The following is a 9,820-nucleotide window of genomic DNA, read 5'->3' as shown; positions in this document are numbered from 1 at the left end:
TTTACTGCTGCATATTTAATACGTCTCCGTGTGTATGCAGGTCCGTCTGTTAACCATGGCAGAAAATGAAAATCCGAGCAACCAGCAAAGAAAGATGTGGATGAAGCACACGCGAGCATTTGCAAACATGTGCAAGAGAGGGATCTCACACTCACAGGAAACAATGGAGAAAGCCTTTACGGAGGCATGTAATACTAATTAAGAACTTACTGGAGACATGGTCCCCTGCTAGCCGAGGTTACAGTGCTTAATTGATTACGGTTAAAATAATTGTTGTAAGTAGACTTTGATATTTAGTCTTAGTGAGGTTTAATTTCCTTTTCTATGGGGTCTCTGTATACTTTCTCTCAATGGATGTTGATCAGTGTGCCTCCTTGTATCATAATAAAACCAGCCCCTTTCCCTTATGCCCCCCAACCTTGCAAAATGGTCTTCAAAATATTCCCACAAAGGGCTGGGAATCCTCTTTCCAGCTTGTCTTTATGTGCTACTTTTCTGCCATTAGAGCCTTAATACAGGCTTCCAGCAACTGGGTTTACATCTATCAAGGAGAATTTGAAAAAAAATTAAAAGTTAATATGATACTGGATCTGTTTCTGTGTCTATTAAGGGGGACACTAGATGGATGGTTTACCCACTGAGAAGTTAATTAATCTGTATCGGCAAACCATCCAAAGTATTGAAAACAAAATTCTCTGGTCTAGTACTCTTCTTAAATAGCAAAAGGAAGTTCTAAAGGAAAGTTGAGAATAATCTTGCAGCTCTTTTGAAAGGGAATCGGCGGTAAAGAGTGGCTCTGGGGCCAGAGATAAGCCATAAAATCCACTTTTTAGTGCACTATCGTAATAGACTAAACGAATAAATTAAGAAAAGATTAAAATTTGGCACAAAGACGAGATATTTAATTATGAAGAAGAACATGAACCCTAGAAGTAGTTAGGTCACACTTCAGTCTTCGTCAGTGCGGTTTGGTGGACATCTTTAAAACCCATCATCATATTGTTACTCTGCATTCAGAAAAGCAAATATGGAAGGTAAATTAGTTGATGTTGATGCATTACAGTAAGAGGTAATAGAAAGTGTTGAGAAGGTAGTAACTGACCACACAGTGCTTTGCGGAGAAAGGAAAGAAGAACAACTACAACTGCAAGACCGGCCAATGACCCAGCGATGATGGCTACCGATTTACCAACTTGGTCTTCTTTGGAGGAATCTGAGTATCATCACCCCCAACAAAAAACACAAAACCATATTGGAGTCAGTTCTCTTATGTAAAATGCCCACAAAAATCCCATTCATGTTTCTTATTAGTCATATGAGCCTATGAGGTGGGTTGATCCTAATTTGATTAAAAACATGTTTTTTATTACTTTTTGTTAGTGTGAGATGAATTAGTATAGAAAAAGGGCTGAAATTTCAGTATTCTTCCATGCCTTCAGCTTTGTGGATGAAAGGAACTAAATAGTTGTTTGGCCCTTGGTGATCAGGGGGAACATTTCAGGTGGGCTCCCTATAGCTTTCTTTTTGGAAATGAGTGCCAGTGGTGAGGATATCCTCCCCTAGAATAAACTATATTGGGTGCTTTAGGTGCTTCTTTTGAACATCTACACTGATTATCTACACTGATCCTACTGTTCTAGTTCTCTGAGAGGGCATTCTACACTGGAAGAATATTTTAGAGCTGAAAAATAAAGGATCAATTCACAGCCAACAGAAAACACTAAAATGGAAGAAGAACGAATAAATGAATGAATGGCACCTGAGGAAGAATCATAGTAACCAGAAGCCCAGTACTTGGTATAACATTGTGCCAAGTAAACATCAGCTGATGCTGCAGAACCGCAAACATTCTTCAGTTTTGAAACAGCTTCAGAGAGACAAGTTGAACAATCTGCTGAGCTTATATCCCCCAAACACTGAGCCACACCTTCCAGTAACCCTGAAGTAGTAACTCTGAAACCTGTTGCACTCTGCAAGTCTGCTAGAACATCGTCCCTTCGTCTAAAGAAGTCAGCATCATTGGTGCTACTTCGGCTGCACTTCTTGAACATAAGTTGGGTATCTAGCTTCCCTAAGAAATCAAAGCTCTCATATCTAACAAAACAGCCATCCAATTGTAAACTAGCCCCTTTGCAGTAAGGACAGAGCAGACTGATCTGACTTACAGCACTTCGGGTGCAAGTAGCACATTGTGTTGTCTTCAGATCACCTCTGCACTGGTAAAGACCATAGACTGCGGCGTCTGAAGAATCAGAAGTGGCGTTTCCGATGGCAAAGCTGTTGAAATCAGACTCAGAACCTGAACTGACAATAGATGATAATAGGGAGTTGAGGTTGGCCTCAAAGGGTGTGTTGGGCTGGTACTTCTCTTGGGAACAACCTCCATAGATGAAGATATAAGCCTTGACTTGATGGGCACTGAGGAAAGAGGAAACAAGCAACAGAGAAGCAAGATTCAGAGCTACTGAGATGACCTGATGGAGGAAGCAAGGTTGTTGGAGTTGAAGGTTCCTCTTCCTCCACATCTTTGATCTTTCAATTGTGGTTTCTTTAAATTTTGTCTCCCCTTGGGCTTGTCTTTTGCTTGTTTTGTGCAAAGCCCTGGCTGGAACTCATCTGTTCATTACTTTTCACTTTCCACTAGCCATTTGGTCTTGCTTTTTTCCCTCCCTTTGGTAAAGCCATTGGTCTCTCCTGCTCAGCTAGAATATTTCTGTATTTGTATAAAAGAATCCCCCTCTCTATTCTTATTGACTTCCAGACATCTTTTGACCATCAATTTCACCACTCTTCTAGTGTTTCGTTTTTGGGAAAACAGACTTCAATTTGTCTAATTCATATTACCTGGAGAGTTAATGAAAAACCTGTGGACTATAGTGTTTGATTTTCTTTTTGTGTTTCAAGGATCTAGAAAAGAAATAATCATATGGAAAGACCAAGTGTCTGATTGTAATTATATTGTTAGATAAATCCATGAAGCTACTTACCCAGGTGCCTCATTCTGCTCATATTGTTTAGATAAGTCAAGATTGTCATCAAACAATATCACTATGATAGATGCATTCTTTTAAGTGTAAATAACACACCTGGAATTGTCTTGGTCTAGTCTTGAGTAGTGTTTTCCATTCCAGAATTTTCCAGTGTTGGCAATAGCAACAGATTTTAAAAATGGGGTTGGACCATAAGATCGATCCAAAGTGGCCCACCAAACAGGACTGAACCGATGTTTGATACTCTTATATGGTTTAAATTGTTGTAATGGAGAACATATTCTTCATTCTTGGATGGCCACACCAGTGTCGAATAATTCGGTTCCCTCCCCTTGTGGTCAGTGCTTTTCAAATTGGAATATTTGGTGTTTGGATCCAAACCCAATAAAGATAACTGGAAGAAAATTAGGGAAGTAACTGGGCCTAACATTGAGTTGGTTGGTCTGGCCCAGTCCAAACAGAAAAATGGATTAAAAGTTTCATGGGCTAAGCCCAGTGAAAGACAAAGTTATTGGCTTATGCAGGAAACGAATATTTCTAACTCATCTTGGCCCATTGGGAAAAAGTATGGGTGTAAATGGATAACCGAAATCCGCTTCCGCATCCATTTAGGGGTATCCGAATCCATCCTATTGCTGATATGGTATATCCCTTACTTACTGATTATTATCCGTCCGATTAAATTACTTATTTAGATTCTTTTTGTTATAATTTTTTACCTATGACATGTGACTATTTTTCTAGATTTTCTACTAAAATAACTTTCAAAATTAATAAATTTCAAACCTAGTCCTCACAAATAAAACGGTCAAGATGTAAACACGTAACCGAAAACTTGTATTTAATCTGTTTTCATGCCCATTTAGAAAAATAAGTATTCGATTATCATCCAAATCCAACTGAATCAGTCCAAAAACCAATAGGATATCATCTAAATCCGTTTGAATATAATAGAATGCAGATATGGTATTACCACTATCCGATCAGAATCTGATCCGTTTACACCCCTAAGAAAAAAGAAAAATTAAAATAAAAACATGTGGAATTAGGCTAGTGAAAGTAAGTTATTGACAAGAACAAGTGAACAACAGCAGGTTTCTTAGGTAATCAAACTTTGGAACCTTCTCCTTCTTTTCAGTTAAACTTTGATAATGAAGGTGATAATCTGGTCATAACTTTCCCTTACTTTTATTCATTAAATTGTATCTTAGGATATCCATTTCTCTAAATTAATATATCAAAATTGAGGACAAACCGTACCAAAATTGACTTAATAGAGCTGATGATGATCGTGAACATCGTACCTACTTATCGTGATTAGATCATTTCAGAATGCTTTGATCATCAGAGAAAAGAAAAGAAAAGGGAAGAGAAGAAGGAATTAAAGTAAACAATTAATGAAAAAGAAAACAAGTAGTAATAATGTAATATATTTATGCTAGCTAGTTAATGGATATACTCCATTCAGTTTGGACATTATGGATGATAAAGCTCTGATGCCCACGCCACATACAAAAAGATAGAAAACAAAATTACAACTTGTGGATAAAAATACTCTTGCTTTAAAGTTGGAATGCTTTTCTTTCCTTTTTTCACATTTGATAAGAAAGAGACATTAATTCAGTGTTATCTCTACAATTCAAGTTCCAAGCACAAACTTATGGAACCAAGTTACGTATGCATCAATCTCATGAATCTCTGGAGGTAGTTGAGTCAATGAAATCTATGAGGTAATAAAGCTCATTAGAGAGGGAGGGAAGTCAGGATTTGATCCATCTTTTTCTTTAATACTATTCCATGGCTTTATCTTCGTTTCTCAAACTCATTGATTTGGGAGCTTTAGAAAGGATAGAAAATGGTAACTTTTGGACTTTGAAACAAAGGAAAAATATGTGGGGATCGATGCTTTAGACTCTTAAGAGAAGGGAAGATCGATTTTTCTAGCTACTACTTTCTTTTGTTTCTTTTATTTGATTCATCTCCCCTTGGCTTTTATGGTTTGATTTTTGTTTTCCTTTGTCAGCAAGTCTCAAATTTTTGAATGCTCAACAAAAAATAAAGAAAAATTTCCAATGCAGAGTTGTTATAGCAGTAAAAACCCATGACTCTTGTCGAAGTGTCTCCCCTGAGGATGTAGTCGAGGTGCATGCAAGCTGGCCCAGATGAACTTCAACACTTAAAAAATAATAAAAAAAAAAAAAAATAAAAATTGGCTCAATCCCAATGAAAAATATTGATTAAAAATAAATTGCATTGGCCTATGCAGGTCTCGAACCTGCGACCTTCGCGTTATTAGCACGACGCTCTAACCAACTGAGCTAATAGGCCTTGATGTTTAAAATATTAATTTTAAACAAAATTAACACAAAAGTATTAAGTCTAGAAAAATGCACTTCCCCCTATGGTATGATGAGTTGCTTCATCAATCTATTGAGGGTTAAAATGATAATTTCACACAAAGAAAATAAATATAATGGGTCTACATGATGTTGTTGAATATTGGTTGTGCTAGCTCTTTTTGTCGGCAAACGTACGTTAAGAGGATTTTTCACGTATTATAGTGAGAACACCTATATCAAATGAGACTATTTTTCTTCGTCAACAACTATACGAGAATAAATAATGTAGGAAAGAATCGAGAAATTTATTTCCATTTATATTATCAAGTTGGTATGGGAAAGATAACACATTTGCAAATCTAGATGAATATATATTTTCTTCACTAATTGGGCCCGTGCTCAAATCTATATGTTTTATTCATATAGTCATTGAATGGATTGGCTACCTTCCGAGAGTACCCACCCTAATTAAAATATGGTATAGTCTTAGCTAGAAGGAAAGGGTTGAATATTTTAGAAACCTAGCAATCAATTTGCTCATAGTTGGAAGCTTCAATATTTTTCTTTCTTGTTTTTGTTAGTGAAACAAGGTATGATCCATGAATGCTTATGTGGTTGAATAAATATAATTTTAGTAAGTTGAGAATGATACTAGTGTTAACCTTTCAACAATATAAAAGAGCCACTGCTTCTCCTCCAACCGGCCAGCTTAAATAAATAGATAAATTAATTAGTCATTTAAACTTTTTTGATTATATCTAGAAATTATCAAATAATTCTTGTGTGTTCAACCTTCTCCAACTCGAATGATTTAGTCCTTTATCTATTTATTCAATGTAAATTTTTTATTTATAATATTTGTCTCAATAAATTTGAAAATAGAACTATCACATAGATATTAAGTGAAACACATGTATATAGTCCTTAAGTAGGTTTAAATATACCTTCCTCGTATATTAATAAATGAGATTCGCATTTACGCATTCTTCTCTTATTTTGACCATTCGAATATGACCCCCATATTGCTGAGACCATTTTCTATATTCTCATTAGTGTTAATAATTTGAATTTTTGACTGTATAATTTGAATAATATTTAATCTTTTAGTAAAATACTAAAATATAATATAAAAATTCAGATCATTTTTCATTTTTAATGCTCAAGTGGAAGGATTTTTGGTTTTTTCTTATAAGAACAGAAAATTTCATGTGAAGGTTGGCTTTTCTTTTGATATAAAAGAGACATTGATGTTTGACAGAAGAAAAATCTTATCAGCTTGTGAGTGGCATGCAGCTGCCACACTCCAAATTAAAAATGTTTATGTGGGTTGAACAAGATTTTTAGTACTAAGATAGGTTGGTCTACAATAAATAATTATTTTTATCAAAGAAGAAATTCATAACTTCTATTCAAGGAGTTTATGTACTTTCACACAATTTGGCCGACACTCTTGCCACAACATTAGCACATCAAAACGCTAATAATATATTGTCAAGAGGATTATTTCTCAGAGAAATGTATTTAGCAGCAAGGTCTTTTAGATTTAACGTCAATTATGCTCCAATCTCGGATCATTGTTGCGAAAAAAATTACACAGTTTATTATATTACAAAGAACTTCAAGATATTATAGCTATTCTTGGATTGAACAAGTTATTTTGACTGTAGCTTAAACATGAAAATTTTAACATTTCTTATCACAACCCGTATTGCAGAATTATTAATTGATTTTCTTGGTTACATGGTTGAACGCAGACGTTTCTGAAGGGAATGGAGTAGAAGTAGAATGAGAAGTTGAAGATTTTCTTATGGTATTATTTGAGGAGGCTTCAATACAAAACAAATTTATAATATCTTAATGATTTAATTGTTTCAGATTTTGACACGTATCATTGTAGAATCTGACGTGGACCCTACCCTGGTCCTATCAGGACTATTTCAGCTATAACTGTTACTTATCATGAAGCTGACAGAAGTCGCATTATTTTGGTTGATTCTGCATTCCACCACCAGAAAAAGCCTTCCTGCAAAAGCGACCACCAAGAGCGCCACCGCCATCGCCATCGCCATCCCCAATCGCCATAGAAGATATCTCAAGAATCAAGTTTTGGACCACAGGAAAATTAAAAGCTTCTAAAATGAAGAAGAAAAATGAAAAGCTCTCTCATTCATTTCCACAACTAAATTGTAAAGCCAAGACGATGGTGTGTGTAATTACAAGCCCTGTCAAAAATCACAAGAAAAACAGGGAAATCATGTATCTGGCCTTTTACGATCTCTAAATTCCATATTTTATCGTCATCATCATCGCATTAAATGCGATATTTAAGCGCCTGTTTACGGAAGCTCTCGCCGGCGGCAATCCTGGTCTGAACGCTCTCAAAATCAGAAATCCGGCAAGGAATGTTAATCCCACCTTGATGCTGGTATCCGTACTCTTCCTCTGCTTCTCTCAACAACTCTGCGAACAAAGGATGGTTGAAATAGATCACCGGAACCAGAACCCGATGTGGGTAACCGTCCTTCTCTCCGACGTATACCGCCAGGTGACCCTTCGGCACCGCCGGATCTGGCATCTTCTCCGATGGCTCCGGCCCTAGACGCGCGTATCGGCACCTGGGTTTCCCATAGCAGAGACCCTTTGCTCCTCGCTTCAGATTTCGACCCCAATCGAACAGTTTCGAAATCGTCCTGCTCTTCTGGCTTTGAGATGGTGGGTGTTCTAAAGCCCTATAGCGACCTCGCTTTGGCTTACGCTTCAGGACCCATTTGAAGGCCGTTACAAGCTTGCGTCCCAACTTGAAACCCTGCATTTTCCTCATGGGGAAGGGTAGAGAAACTGTTCCCTGTTGGGTTAATTTAATCGTCTGAAACAGAAAACCAAGAACCCAGTGCTCAATTGAAGGGCCATGGATCGGCTATCGACATGGTAATACAATTACAAAGCCTTCAGAGAGGAAGGCTGGGGCATTTTCCATAAGCAGAATCACAAAATTGCGCTTTGTAGTTTCACTGCTGCTGCTGCTGCTCCGGCTCTGCTCTACCCTTATTCCCTGTCTCTATAGCACTGTAGGTGCAAATTCCTGTGATTTGTAGTGGTAGTGGAGGCTACGCGGAAGAAGAGGAACCTGATTCGAAGTCGAAGAATAAGAAGAATTGAAGCTCCTCCGATTGAGGATCGCACGCGCATATGGATTTTGAAAGTCAAAGGAAAAGATAAGAGAGACAGAAAAATCAGGGTTTAACGAGAGAAGAAACAGAGAAGGGCCGGCTAAGGAGGACTTCTGTAACAGGTATGAAGCAGGGGTTAAATAGATATAGAGAGAGGGGTTGCTACTCTGACGAGGGCGAAAGTTGAAGTGTCAGCTGACTGGATGATGATTCCATGCAACTTCCCATTTTTATTAATTTTTCTCTTTTATTAATCAGGTAAAGATACAGTTATTTCAATTTTTATTTATTTTTGGTAATTCAGTTATTTCAATTTTAATGTAGTGGAAAATGGTGTAGGGGTTGTGCTTCAGTCTTGCTGCCCACGGTCCGAATTTAAAGGTGGTCTCGACCACATTTTTTTTTTTTCCCTTTTTCTTTTTTTTTTCATTGGCTTTCAGTCGGTGTAGTTCAGAAAAATATATATATATAAATAATTAAAACAAGAGAATCAATATCGACTACAGGGATTGATCCCGACTGAAAGCAATTTGGTGCTACACAATATATGAAGCCAAACGCTGGAATAGGATGGTTTTCACTACAGTACGTTCCCTCAATTGGTGCCTCAGCCAGTTAGAAAAAAAAACCATCATTTGTTGCATTACACATTTATGTCAAATAATTAGTTTAGAAAATAAAAATGTTCTAAATATTTAAATATCATCGAGTTGTTACTGCTGTGATTGAGTAGGGATTTTTTTTCTTCCGAGGCAGAGTGTGTAACTCGGTAATTAAATTATTAAATGAACATCTTTGTTTACCAAAAAAACAACGTAATGGAGTAAATCTCGATACAGTTTATGGAAAGAATCGATTTGGTAGCGAGTCAGACGACACGAGGCCCATCTCGAAACCTGAAACCTGAAACCTGAAACGTTTTATTGAGTAGTTCCTTCAACGGTCCGATGAAGACAAGAGAGCTTCGAGCTTCCTCCATGCAGTGATGCAGAGTTGCCTAGATAGTTTTTTTTGTTTTTGTCTGTCCTTCACTCCTTCATAGAGATGGATGGACATTAATAGAAAGGTCAAAAACTCTAGCCTCAAGGCACTGAGTCAAGGCCACGTGGAGGTTCTTATCAGGTTCACCAATCCCGCGACTGGGTCAATGAGCAATTGGGCCGTACCACACAGAATAACCGAACCCCAAGTACTCTTCCTATTTTCCACCATACACCTGTTAACCTAACGGACTTCCGTACACAGGTGAAACCCCCCACGCGCACTGAAATTATCGTATTTGAATTTTGAAGAAGAAGAAAAAAAAGAGTGGGGCCCGCAC

The 9,820-nt window shown here is 37.2% G+C and overlaps 2 protein-coding genes and 1 non-coding gene across 3 annotated transcripts; all 3 read right to left on the bottom strand.

The window, feature by feature from the left end:
* Positions 1-764: 764 nt before the first annotated feature.
* On the bottom strand, positions 765-2,849 carry PDLP8 (plasmodesmata-located protein 8). The gene is made up of 3 exons (XM_089159260.1): positions 1,760-2,849; positions 1,103-1,213; positions 765-1,007 (listed from the first exon to the last, which is right to left on the bottom strand). Exons 1-3 carry the CDS (start codon positions 2,523-2,525, stop codon positions 1,003-1,005), a joined length of 882 nt encoding a protein of 293 aa, XP_089015386.1. The 5' UTR covers positions 2,526-2,849; the 3' UTR covers positions 765-1,002.
* Positions 2,850-5,244: 2,395 nt separating this feature from the next.
* Positions 5,245-5,318, bottom strand: TRNAI-AAU (transfer RNA isoleucine (anticodon AAU)). The gene has a single exon. It is a non-coding gene; the product is annotated as a tRNA-Ile (tRNA).
* A 2,149-nt stretch (positions 5,319-7,467) lies between these two features.
* Positions 7,468-8,635, bottom strand: LOC149013873 (auxin-responsive protein SAUR36-like). Its single transcript, XM_089159125.1, has one exon. The coding sequence runs from the start codon at positions 8,148-8,150 to the stop codon at positions 7,641-7,643; it is 510 nt and encodes a 169-aa protein (XP_089015251.1). The 5' UTR covers positions 8,151-8,635; the 3' UTR covers positions 7,468-7,640.
* Between the last annotated feature and the right edge of the window lie 1,185 nt (positions 8,636-9,820).

Source organism: Hakea prostrata, chromosome 6 (assembly GCF_041222555.1).
Source record: "Hakea prostrata isolate BN-2017 chromosome 6, UWA_Hpros_2, whole genome shotgun sequence".
NCBI classification, from domain to species: domain Eukaryota; kingdom Viridiplantae; phylum Streptophyta; class Magnoliopsida; order Proteales; family Proteaceae; genus Hakea; species Hakea prostrata.
Note: the sequence above shows the minus strand (reverse complement) of the source record. Positions and strands in the feature narration are given on the sequence as shown.

Bases quoted from the DNA above. Each gene is read 5' to 3' on its own strand.
- PDLP8 (XM_089159260.1), bottom strand. From the start codon at position 2,525: ATGTGGAGGAAGAGGAACCTTCAACTCCAACAACCTTGCTTCCTCCAT. The intron at 1,214-1,759 runs GTGCCATTCATT...GATGATACTCAG, and splicing joins TTACTATGATTCTTCCTCAG to ATTCCTCCAAAGAAGACCAA.
- LOC149013873 (XM_089159125.1), bottom strand. From the start codon at position 8,150: ATGAGGAAAATGCAGGGTTTCAAGTTGGGACGCAAGCTTGTAACGGCC.